General features: G+C 55.8%; 1 protein-coding gene across 1 annotated transcript in view; it reads left to right on the top strand.

The window, feature by feature from the left end:
- Window positions 1–372: 372 nt before the first annotated feature.
- The window catches only part of CPAMD8 (C3 and PZP like alpha-2-macroglobulin domain containing 8), a 75,549-nt gene continuing 62,916 nt past the window's right edge, over window positions 373–13,005 (top strand). The window contains exons 1-5 of the mRNA XM_079116630.1: window positions 373–745; window positions 4,041–4,192; window positions 5,475–5,497; window positions 12,442–12,607; window positions 12,678–12,730. Coding sequence (XP_078972756.1) covers window positions 495–745; window positions 4,041–4,192; window positions 5,475–5,497; window positions 12,442–12,607; window positions 12,678–12,730 — 645 coding nt within the window. The 5' untranslated portion in view covers window positions 373–494. The remainder of the gene's footprint in view (window positions 746–4,040; window positions 4,193–5,474; window positions 5,498–12,441; window positions 12,608–12,677; window positions 12,731–13,005) is intronic.

Here is a 13,005-nt window from a genome sequence, read left to right as displayed (position 1 = left end):
CTGGCTAGACTCAGTTTCCCCAAAGGGCCAGGCATACTGCACAGGGTGCAAGGTCCAGGCCAGGGCAGGAGGCAGGGCAGGGGCCCCAGCGGTGGGAGGGTGAAGGTGGTGATGCCCAGGCCCAGCAGTCCGGGGGGGGGGGGCAGAGGGGGTTCTTGCAGGGGACCAGGGGACAGCTGTAGAGGCTGCAGGGCAGGGCGCTGGGGTGGGTGGAGCGGAGGTTAGGGAGGGGCAGGAGCGGGGAGGTGCCGGAGGAGTAGGGCGGCCGGTCAGGGGGCTCAGGGACTCTGGGGTGGCCGCGGATGGGCAGGGGGCGTGGTGGGGTGGGCCGGAGCGGGGCGGGGTCGGCCGAGCGAGCCGGGACCGGACGGGTAGAGTCGGGTGAGTCGGGAGAGGAGCGGGGCGGGCGGAGGGAGGACCCGGCGGCCAGCGGGGCGGGTCGGAGGAGGGCGCTGGCCGGGCTGCCCGCTCGGCCGGGGCGCGGAGCTGGGCGCATGGCGCCAGGTGCGCACCCGGGCTGTGAACAAAGGGCCCCGGGTGGTGGCGTGGGGACGGCTGCGCTCGGACGGTGGCCCTGGCCCAGCCCGGGCCCGAACCCCTGCCTGGGCGCCGCGCCCCCGCGAAGCGCAAAAATGAAGGGCGCCCTGTCCCGGCCACTGCTCCTCCGGTTTCTGCTGCTGCTGCTGCTGCTGTCGCCGGTGTCTTCGAGCGACGGAGTGCGCGCCCCCGCGCAGCCCCAGGGCCCGTGAGTTTCCGTGGGCGACCCAGGAGGCTGGCCGCCTTCTGGGGCGGGGGTGGCGGGGATTGGCCCAGAGATTTGCAGCGACCTGACCAAGGCCACACAGCCTCTGCGCAGGGCTGGTCCCGGAGTGCTGTCCCCGTAATCGAAATGGGGAGGGGACGTTCAGAATCTCCTTGGTGGTCCGCGAAGGTCTAGGGACTCCCCAAAGGTCAGGCTGCCAGGCCAGCCCCCTTCTGGTGTGACTGTCATCTTGGGGGGCGATTTCCAGTTTTCAAGACGAAAAGGTAAGGAGGCCCTTGGGCCTTGGTCAAGGAGTGGGAGGAGAGCCCCACGGAGCTGTTTGCCTTGGGTGGGCGTCTGGGGTGGGGGTGTTTGTTTTGCTTAGACATTTTTCTGGAAGTTTGCTTGCAGAGCTTCTGGTGGGTCGTGGGGGTGAGGGGTGAATGACTAGCTGCTGGGAGCAGTTCCTCCAAGTTGGCGTCCAGGGAGTGATTCCGGACTTGCCAAGTGTAGATGAGCCTTTGAGGCTGGGGTTCGAGGGTGGCGATGCACAAGCTCAGCTGTAGGTCCAGCTGGGTGTGACAAGGTGGCCTGGTCCACCAGCTCTGGTGCAGGTAAATAGAGCAGGTGGGGTTGTCACTCCCAGCGACGGTTCCTTTCCGGTCATGGTTGGAAAAGTGCCACACAGGGCACCGTGTTCTGAGCATTGGGATTTCCATTTCCTGGGCTTCTTGGAAACTGGAGTCCTTTGGAGTAGGGGTTCCAAGTCCCTGCAGGTGGTTTTTGCTTCTCTGCGGTCATTCCGTGTCTGGAGGTATTTGGGTCGTCACAGCTAGGGGCAGTGCTGTTGAATCTTCTGGGTGGAGGCCAGGGACCCTGGCAAACATCCCGCAGGGCACTGGATGACCCTCCACCGAGAGGTCTGGACCCAACGGGGAACATCAGCTTAGAAGGACCAAATTCAGAGCCCTTGGGTTGCAGATTTACTTTTTATTTATGTATTTATTCTTTTGTGGTATGGGGGTGGAATCCAAGGGGGCTGTCCCACTGAGCTACGTCCCCAGCCCTTTTTATTTTATTTTTTAAAATTTTAAGACAGCGTCTCCTAAGTTGCCGGAGCTGGCTTCAAATTTGCAATCCTCCTGCCTCAGTCTCCTGAGTTGCTTGGATGACAGGCATGCGCCCCTGTGTCTGTTGCAGAATTTTAAGCAGTTTTCAGGAGTGTTTGTCCCAGACTAAAGTCACCCCGAGGTCTTCTCTATTGAGTCCAAAGGGATTTCATGCTAGGAGGCCCAGTGGGGATGAGAAGTTCCCAAATGTCCCACCCAGGGTGACGGATTAGCTGGCCTCCAAGACAGTGCCACCGTTCAGCTAGCCCAAGGGCTCTCCTCTGAAATAGCCCTGGCTACTCGCTCCTGTGACCTGAGCATTATTTAGGTGAAGAGCCCCTGACTCTAAAAACCAGCATAAATTTGCATACTATCATAGGGCCAGTTCTGTCTGTGCTTAGCTAAACACCCCATTTCCCAGTCTGGGACCTTCTCAGACCAGAAGGATGAGGAGACAGTACCAGCCTAAGTGTTGGCGAGTGATAGAACTTGGTTGGCAAAACACGCCAACAGCTGCATACAACTGCAACTTCTGAACAGCTCAGGAGATACAGATTTTGTTATGTGAGGTTCTCTGGATGAAGACTCTAATCCAGATTGGGGTTAGGTAACCAAGGAAACCAAGGAAGGTTATCTGGGAAAGGTAACCAAGGAAAATGGCCACGATTGTGTATTCACCAAACCATTTCTCATTCTCCTCGAGTGCTACATGGAAGACCTTGCTAAGCTCTAGGGCACTCCTGGGAGTCAGACAGAAACACTCTGTCCTCAAGGAAGCCGTGTTCCTGTGCTGGAGCCAGGCAGGATACCTTCAGACCCAAGGTCATTGTCTGTGCTGGGTAGTGCTAGAATTTGATTGTACACAACACATATCCAAGGTCATTGCAAGCTCTGGTTGGTCCTGAGGTTGTACATGTGTGTGATCCCATGGGACTAAACTGTGGTCACTGCGCAAGCCAGACAGCACTGCATGATCCCGGGGTCAGTGCATACTGTGGCCAGCCCTGTGGCCTGCAGCAAAAACCACAGACCTGTTCTGTTTCTTGAAACAGAAAATCTTTAATGATAATTGGATGCAGCCCAGTTATCAATTGCATTCATGGAGGGTGCTTTTGGCTTCTTATCCAAGAAATCTCTGCCAAACCCAAGTTCACGAAGACTTTCTCCTGTATTTTCTTCTAGTGCTTCTACAATTTTCTCTCTTAAAGTTACACCTATGACCCACTTTAAGTTAGTCTTAGTGTATGGTGTGAGGTAAGGGTCTAAATTCATGTTTTTGCATATGGACATGGTATGATCACAGAGAAGATTTTTGAGGAAATGAAAATCCTAATCTCATTGCCTGGTCCATTTCCTTTTTAGTCTTTGCCTTCCTGGTACCCATAGTTCTGCATGGTTGGGATGAAAGCATTGCCATTGCTTGGCTTCTTGGCACTTGCCAGGACATTTCATGTGCTGACAGAAACTCTGTGCTTTTCCATGGAAGGCTGCAGATACTGGGATGCAGGAGCTCAGGTTGGGAGGTCCTGGGTCTCCGACTGTTTCCTGCCTGGTCGTGTGACCTGGTGCATGTTCTTTATCCTTCTGGAGAGTCAGCTTCTCGTCAGAAAACTGGGATAATGACCCCTGCCTTCCGGAAATGTCTTAGACAGTCAGGGGCTTTTTGAAAAGTGAGAGAAGCTGTCTTGATTAGAATCCTGGTCTCTTGTCGACTGGGGCACATGGCTTGCCTTCTTTGGAGCTTACTTGTTGGCTCTGTAAATGGGGTAATTGTAACATTTCTCATATGATGACCGTGAGGATAATATGGGATCTTGCTGGTGGCCTGCTTTATGGAGGAGAATATTTTGAACACTGGGTATGTCATGTGCAAAGGTCCTGAGGCAGAAGGAAACAGCTGAGAAAGGAGACCAGAGGCCAGAATACAGAGAGTGAGGGGTGGTGGTGTGATCTGGGTTGATCCCATGAGACCAGATTCTCATCCAACATGGGGGCTTCAGAGGTGAATAAGTCAGTGCCAGGCTTCAAGGACTGGTGGCAGATGCAGACACACAAAGCAGCAGTGTCAGCCTGGCGTGGTTAGGAAAAGATGGGAGTCTGCCTCTGGGGAGTGGAGTTCCCTGGCCCAGCCAGGGTGTTGGCAAGGCCAGGCTGGGTCAGACCTTCTCCTCCCTTCTCCTTTCCTGAAGGGGCTATTTGATCGCTGCGCCCTCTGTCTTCCGCTCGGGAGTGGAGGAAGTCATCAGTGTGACCATCTTTAACTCCCCAAGGGAAGTCATGGTCCAGGCTCAGCTGATGGTCCAGGGCGAGGCGGTGGCACAGAGCCAGGGAGCCATCCTGGGTAGGTCCTCCAGTGCCTGACCAGGCTTCCTCTCCTTCCCAAAGTGGAGCCACCGGGCCTCCAGGGCTGGGGCATCTTGGACGTTGCTTTCCTTTCTGCCACTTCCCATTCTGGGAGGTAGGGAGGAGGGGAGGTGGGCTGCCATCTCCCAGTGTGACAGATGGAGAGAGAGCGTGAGGTCCAGGAAAGGAAGCCCCCGGCTAGTCGTGGGGTAATATCCAGCGAGCCCTGGTCCCCAGTGGCCCTGGGTCTGTGGGTGCAGACCCAGGCCAGAGATGGGGCAGGGGACCTGGAGGGGACCTCATGACCACCTCAGACCTTTCCTTGGGCTCCAGCGCCCCTGTTGACCAGCTGGGCTCGCGGATCTGCCACTGCGTGGCGCTCGGCTCCCAGGCAGTCTCTCGCCTTTAGTGAGCACAGGAGAGAAGGGTGGTGGCCTCCGCGGAGGCCCTGCCGCCGGGAGCCTCCTTCCCCCCAGAGCGTCACGCACAGGGACACAGATAGGCCTGAGGGGCTCTGAGGCCAGCGAGGCTGCCCCTGTCCCGGGGGTGGAGTTCCGCTGGCAGCCCCTCCTGGGTGGCTCCAGTGGCTCCAGCAACACAGCTTATTAACAGCAGAAAGCCGACTGTGAGCGGGGACCGTGGGCCGCCAGTCCTCATGGGGCCTGTTTCTCCGCCGAGACCAGGGGGTTCCTTCTGATTGGTGGATCTTGGGTCATGTGTTCTACACTGAGCCAATCCCTGTGACCAGGAGGAAGGCCTATGCAGATTAGCACAGAGCCCCCAGGGAGATGGGTGCTGCCCTTGGGAGCCAGAGAACCTGGAGAGTTCCAAGAAATGTGGGGTTCTGTTAGGAATAAGAGGATGCATACTAGGAGGCCAAAACCGTAGACACCTAACCAAGTCCCGGAGACCAGAAAGCCCAGGACAGGTCTAAGAACCTCAGGCGACTCGATGCAGCTAGAAGAGCTGAGGCGATGGTGGGAGACCAGTTCTAGTCGGCTGGGCTGAGCTCCACTGGGGACCTCAGTGTCCTCTTCTTTCTCGCCGCCCCTCTCCTTGTTCCTCTCCCCTGGTGTTTCCTCTTTACTTCCCCCACAGCTTACTTTGGGCAGGGGCCAGGGATGAGGTAAATGAAGTAGGCGGGCGGCCAACTTTCCCCTGAAGAGCTCAGCTTTGCCCATCCCCTCCAGCCCTCCCCGCCTGCCATCTTGGAGAAGACCTCTCACATCTGCCAATCCCAACACTTCCGGATTTAACTTTCTTCCTTTTTTTTTTTTTAGATAAAGGAACAATCAAACTCAAGGTAAGCTGAGAATTTTAAAAATCATAAATCCTACCTGGGCAATAAAGGATTGAATGGAAAGGAATAAGAGAAGTTGCTGGTGTTTTGAGAAAAGTGGGGACTTGTAAGGCGTGATTGGCGAAGGTTGGGAAGCGGGGCCTGCCCCCGATCCCACCTCCACTCTTCTCACTTCCAGTCTCCTACAAAGTCTTGTCCGCATCAAGACAGGCGTGCTTATGGTTTCGATTCCAGGTCTCCACCACGGTGTCCTGCTGTTTACTCCAGCAGTCTCTCAGCATGTCTCAGCATGCTCCGTGTTCCTCCGTCTCTGTTGTGATTTGCATCCTCCTGCTCACTGCCGCCTGCTTAGCCCTTGCAGGCCCTGACTCACTCACCCCCACCTTGCACACGGATTTCATTTGATGATTTTTTCGGTGCTGGGGAGGAGCCCAGGTTCTCGGGCGTGCTAGGCAAGCCCTCCTCACTCACTGCGCACCCAGCCTGTAGATTTCTTTTTAAGATTGTTTTCAGTGGGGCTGGGGGTGTAGCTGGGGGGAGCGGGCAGCACTTGTCTAGCATGTACCAGGCCCCGGGTTCCACCCCAGCACCACCACCAAAAAACAAGTCGACAGTTTTCTCAAAAATAAGCTTTTGCTTATTTTTAAAAATTTTTAGTTGTAGATGGAAACCATACCTTTATTTCACTTGTTCATTTTTATGGAGGGCTGAGAATTGAACCCAGTGCCTCGCAGGTGCCAGGCAAGCACCCTGCCACTGAGCCGCCACCCTGGCCCTGGTTGCAGAGTTTCGACTTAATCTGACACTCGCCGGGGTTTCTGTGTGTCCAGCAGTGCTGGCCCTCCAGATGCCTTTCCTGGCTAAGAAGCATGAGGAGGTCGGGATGCCAGCTCCAGCGGGTGGTGCCTGTCCCGGGAGACACCCCAGTGCCTGTTCCCGGCCTCGCCTGCCACGCGTTAGGGACCAGATGTCCCCACAGTCTCTTCGGCACTGATGTTGTTATTTTAAAATCATTTTACATCCCACTCTACACTGTACAGGATTCTCTGACATGGATTTTTAGACTGGAGCCCCTGGATTTCAGGGTTTGCTGGCCTTGTCTGCATTAGCTGTCCCTGACCTTTACTAGATGCTCCCAGAGCCGGTGAGCAACTGGGCTCCTTTAAACTACAGTGTTCCCAGCCCCAGTGGTGGGAAGAGGGCCCAGGAGGCTCCCCCTCACTGGGTGTGTTGTCCAGGGCCGTGGTCTTCCTGCCCGCCGCCCCTCCAGTGCCTCTTTCTGCCAGAGCCGGGGATGGAGCCGGGCCTTGCGCATGCTCGGTGAGCCTGCCGCACCCAGCTCCTCCCCCTGACCCCGCAGGCCTTCTTTGCACTGAGAGAAACCTTTCTCCAAGGCTGTGGTTCTTACCTGGTGGGTGGCTTTGCCCCCACGCCCCACCCCAAGGGGGCTTTTGGTGATGCCTGGAGACGTCACCTGGGGAGGGGCACTGCCGGCATCTACTGGGTCGAGTCCGGGGCCGCTGGACTCCTGCGCTGCCCAGGAAGCCCCCACCCCAGAGAAGGCCAAGCCCCATATGTCCACAGCTGGGGAACCCCGAATAAAGACCAGAGCCGCCCTGCCAGCTTCCTGTGATCAGATCTGCTGTCTTGGGACATCAGACAGGCTAGACAGATGTTTAGACCTTGTGCTGTCCCCAGCCACCGGACCTAAGAAGGCACACCTGGCATCCCATATGCTGGGGATTTGCACGAGACTTTGAGGAAGGGCTGTGTGATTCTGAGAGGGCGTCTAGCAGGTCTCAGGACGGGACTTCTAGAGACTTCCAAGAAAGGGGCTTAAGATGGAGCACTCAGCACAGCTCTGGATAAGCATTTCTCAGCTTGAGGGGAAGGGATTCCACCCCCTGGCAACGTCCAGAGATGTCTGTGGTGGTCACAATTGTGAGGGGTACTGCTATCAGCACCCAGTAGGGGAGGCCTGGGATGCTGAGAAACTTTCTGCGTGCTCAAAACAGCCAATGTGGCAAAGGAAGATCCGGCCCCAACTGTCAACAGTGCTGAGGCTGAGAATTCTGCTCTGGAGAGTGAATGTTTAGGTGTCCGATGACAGCAACACTGCTCTTGGGGTGCAGGATGCCCTCTTTGTTCTACTGTAGTTAGTCAGTTTTCCGTTACTATAATAAAATACTTGAGATAATTAACTTATAAAGAGAAAAGGTTTATTCTGACTATGGTTCTGGAAGTTTCAGTCCACGATCAGATGGCCCTGTTGCTCTGGGCTTGTGGAGCATTGCATCATGGCAGGTGTGCATGGTGGAGCAAAACCACTTAGAGGATGGTCCAGGAGCAAGGAGGGAGAGGCAGAGGCCTGCGTCCCTAAGCCTCTTTGAGGCCACACCCCCAATAACCCAAAAGCCTCCCATGAGGCTCCACATCCAAAGGTTGCTCTGCACCTCCCAAAAGCAGCACCTGGGAACCAACCCTTTAATACATGGACCTCGGGGACACTAATCCAAACCAAAGCATCCTCCCCGGGGTCTCCTCCGGGCACACAGGAATTTGAGGGTGTGGAGTTTGGAAGCCAGTACTGTGGGGACCCACCACCAGCTCCGGGACTGTGGGCAGGCCCTGCCCAGTCTGAGCCTTGCCTCTCACTGTGCAGCAAGGATGCTGCTCAGAGGCTCTCGGTGGAACTTCTAGAAATTGTACCTAAAACCCAGCAATGCTTGCTTTATTCTGATGGTTTGGAAATATCCATGCATCAAGTAATGTTTGTCTCTCAAATGTCTGTTGGGCCTTCCTTGGAAGTTGAACACAGTCCTGCTTTCTGTGCCACCAGCTTACCAAAGGGGGAAGTCAGAACATAATAAAATGTATGTGATTATATTTTAAGATATATCAGGGGAAGGGAGAGGATGCTGAGGGGATAGCAGAGTAGAACTGTACTTTCTATGACAGGAAGAGTGACATTTGGGCAGAGAACAGAAGGGGAAAGGCATTCCAGGAAGAAGAAATGGCCCATGCAAAGGTCCTGAGGCAGGAAAGAGAAAAAGAGAGGCAGCCCTTGGCTTGGAGCAGAGAAAGCCACAAGAGCTCCTGTAAAGAGTGGGAGGAGGGTTTCTAATCTGTGGACTCAGCCTCACCTACATTCCTGTGGCCAGTTTGATAGACTGGACAACTGAGAGCCAGAAGGGTCCTCATGGCCACCACCTGTGTGTCTACATGTGCTGAGTTCTTCATATGCATGATCAGAGTGCCTCAAGGTCAGCCTTACACCCACTTCCCAGAAGAGCAGATGGAAAGTCAGGAGGCCAAGAGAGTCCGGCTGATTCTCATGGTCATGCTGGGGTGTGTACAGGGCTTTGCCTCCCCCGCCACAGACCCGGGTCTCCTGGGGGAGTTTCAGGTCTTCTGGGACCTGGGCAGTGTCTGAGGCTGGGCTTCCAGCTCTCTGGTCACCCGGGGCCACGTGCAAGGGATGCTCTGGATCAGGGGCCTTCGTGCTGGGCCTCCTGGGGACTTGCCTAGGCTGTGCATCCCAGAGGAGGGCAGGACAGGGTCCTTTAGTCCAAGACCCACATCTGGACTGAGAGGGTCTCCCTGGCCTGTCAGGGGAGAGGGCTGGGCCCAGAGTCAAGTCAGCCACCTCTGGATGTTTGTTGGAGCTGACAACCGGTCCAGCCTTCCCAAAGAGGAGCTGGCCCCCGGGCCTCTTTCCTTACCTGGCTCCTGGAATCTCCACCTTTGCTCTTGGCCTCCAGTGCTGCTAACTTGTCCTGGCCGCCTTCTCGATGAGTCCCCCATGTCTTTTGTGCTTGGATCTCGATCCTCAAGCCCTTTGGTGTCACTGATGTTAAATGAGTGAACTTGGATCACTGACCTTAGGATTGGAGGGGTGCAGCAGTGTATTTCTTGTTGCTATAACAAAGTACCTGGAGCTGGGTACTTTATAAAGAGAAGAAGGTTATTTCATTCATAGTTTTCGAGACTGGAAGTCCAGGATCAGGGGGCCCCATCTGTTCAGACTCTGCATAGGCCCCTTTGGTGGGGTTCTATCATGCAGATGACGTCATGGTAGGAACACGTACCAGACAGAGAGATGAGGTGGTGAGAGAGGAGGCCAAGTGCCCGGGCCAGGCGCACGCTATGACAACCTCCCCTTGTGGAAACTGGCCCGAGTCCCCGGAGACCTGCATGAAGCCCTTCCCAGGGCGATGCCCCCTGGCCTAACCCCCTCCACCAGGCCCCGCCCCAAGGGTCTCACACTGCCCAACGTCTCTGCAGGGGGACCAAGCTTCTGGCATGCGAATCTCTGGGGGGACCTTGTCTGACCATATCTGTAGCACAGCCGGGGAACCTGCTGAGTCCAGAATATTCTGAAAAGACCTTTGAGGGCCGGCAGTAGGACACTGTTTTGAGAGCAGCCCTGCAGCTTTGTGACCTGGGCCGCGTCAGGCCGTGTCTCCCAGGGCCATGCGTGATGGGGGCTCCACAGCCTTCCCGGGCGAGCACCGAGGGGAGCAGGGCCGCTACACCAGGCCCCCTGCCCGAGTCCCCCACTGCCTCCCCGGGGGTCACTGGAAACAAAGGAAGGAAGAGGGCGCCCCGCAGGGCCTGCTGTCTTCTCCCAGGGGGACCCCTCCCTGGAAGGAGCACCCCTACCGCCCCTTTCTCCCAGGCCTGTTCCCAGGCGGGCAGAACACTTTCCTCCCTCTTTAACCTTTGGCCAAAGTGGAGAAGTTTCCAGAAACAGGGCAGGTAAGGATTTTTGGATTGGAGTCTGGGCTGAGGTTGATCCCCATGGCTGGTCCTGAACAAGGAGACTGCAGCCCAGAGAGCCTCCCAGCGGAAGGAGGCAGGAGGCCGGGGCAGAGGTCCTGGCGCACCCGGCCTGCCTGGGCGCGGCCCCCTGAGGATCGGGAGTTTGGCACAAAGCTTTGTACGTAGCCTGAGCCGAGGTCCTGCACCCACGGGCCGCGCCGGGCCTGGAAGGGGAGCGTGGGGGTTCCCGGGAGAAGGCAGCCTCCGGCTGGGGCCCAGGTGCGGCCCCGGGTCCCACGGAGGGAGGCCTGAGTGTCGTTTGCGTCCGGCTGACAAGGCGCCTCTGAGCATGACTCACACGCTGGGGGCTCTGCTCACTGCCTAGGGACACAGGAGGACTGTGGACGTCTGCCCTGCAATAACGGAAAGTGTCCCGGCGGAGCCTCAGCCGGGGTCCTTGCCACCTATGTGGGAAACATCCTCTCTCTTTTTTTTTTTTTAAACATTTTAAAGTGCACGATTTGGTTTTCTTCTTTGCCATTTTATTTTATTTTTTAAATATATATTTTTTGAATATATTTTTTAGATGTTTATTCATTTATTTTTGTGTGGTGCTAAGAATTGAACTCAGGGCCTCATGTGTGTTAGGCAAGCACTCTACCCTGAGTGGAAACCCCAGCCCCTTTTTTTGCCATTTTAAAATGGCATTTGATACAACGTGTAGTGCTTTACAACCACCTCTGTCTAGTTCCGGAACGTTTCCATCCCCCTAAAGGAGACCCTGTCCCCACCACCCCCTTCCCCCAGGCCCGACAGCCACTGACCTGCTTTCTGTCTCTGTGGATTTGTCTGTTCTGATTGTTTCACATAAATACAAGCACAGACTGGGCCTGCAGGTGTTTTAGAGGGAAGGGAATCGGAGAAGTGTATGTACCGTACGTATAATACATCTGACGACTACAGCTGGTCCTCTGTATCTGTGGGCTCCAGATCTGTGGTTTCCACCAACAGCAGGTAAAAAAATATTTGAACAAAAAATCGCTTCTACACCAAATATGTAGAGATTATTTTTTTGTCATTATTTCCTAAACAATTCAGTAGATCAGCTGCGTCCCCAGCATTTACCTTGTATGAGGAACTGTAAGTCATCTTGAGAGGATTTAAAGTCCCAGGGAGAAAGTGGTCGGTTCTGTGCACATATTATGCTACCTTTGCAAAGGACTTGATCTCCCAAGGATTCGGGTCCCCTGGGGAGTCCTGGAACCGGAGCCCTTCAGACACGGAGGATCACACACACATACACACACTCACACACACAGACACACACACACACACATTAACACACACACAGACACACATTCACTCACACACACACGCTCACACTCACACACACATTAACACACTCACACACACTAACACACACCCTCACACTCACACACTCGCACACACATGCTCACACTCACGCACATATTAACACACCCACACATTCACTCACACACTCACACGCACACACGCTCACACTCACACACATTAACACACTCTCACACTCACACACACTCGCACACATATGCTCACACTCGCACACTTACGCACACTAGCACGCACATTCACTCACACTCACACACATGCTCACACTCACACATATTAACACTCGCACACACTAACACTCGCACACACACTCACACACACACACACACGCTCATGCACACACACGCTCACACACTCACACTTTCACACACTCACACACACACTCTCACACACACACACTCACATGTCTATGGGGCGGGGCTCTCTGTCCCTGTCACCCACGGTGAATACACTTGGGGAAAAGGGGCAATGGTTCTTCTGACTGTCCCTGAGTGGTGAGTCAAAAGGCTCTGTGACATGTGGTGTCGCAGAGGCCACGGTGACTGAGCTCGGCCAGCATTCCTCAGCACAGACCTGCTGGCCCTGGGGCGGGGTCCTTCTTTACCATGGGAGGGGGTCCTGGTCCACACCAGCAGCAGCCCCGCCCTGGCTCCCCCTCACTAGATGCCAGCATGCCTCTGGCTGCCAGGAGACCCCCAAACAGCTCCAGAAACTGTCCCCTGGGGAGCGGTCACTCCAGGCCAGCGCCCCCTTTCTAGAGCTCTGACTGCTTTCCCATCATCTCGGCCCCCGTCGGGGACCCTGTGCTCTGCTCGCAGGTCCCCACAGGCCTCCGGGGCCAAGCACTCCTGAGGGTGCAGGGCCGCGGCCAGCGGGCGGAGGAGGGTGCCCTCTTCCACAACCAGACCTCGGTGACCGTGGACGGCCGAGGTGCCTCCGTGTTCATCCAGATGGACAAGCCCGTGTACAGGCCCGGGCACCGAGGTGGGTGTCGGGCGTGGCAGTGGGGGGCTGGGCGCCGCTGGAGCTGCCAGCTGTCCCCTCTTTCTTCCAGTGCACATCGGCATCTTCACCGTCTCCCCAGACCTGAGGCCTGTCAGCGAGAAGGTGAGACTGGCTTCTGGAAGTGTTCCAGACGCGCCTGGCTGGACGCCTGGCCCACTGTGTCCCCCTCGTCCCCCCTGAGCTCTGAGTATCACCGCCCATATCCTCTAAGAATCGAAGAGCGGCCAGCACAGCGGCGCACGCCTGCAATCCCAGCGACCCAGGAGGTGGCGGCAGGAGGATCCCAAGTTCAAGGCCAGCCTCAGCCACTTAGTGAGGTCCTAAGAAACTTAGCAAGACCCTGTCTTGAAATAAGAATTAAAAAAGGTCTGGAGATG

The sequence above is a fragment of the Sciurus vulgaris genome (genome assembly GCF_902686455.1).
Source record: "Sciurus vulgaris genome assembly, chromosome: 16".
NCBI lineage: Eukaryota > Metazoa > Chordata > Mammalia > Rodentia > Sciuridae > Sciurus > Sciurus vulgaris.
The sequence above is the reverse complement of the archived record's forward strand: the minus strand, read 5'-3'. Positions and strand labels throughout refer to the sequence as shown.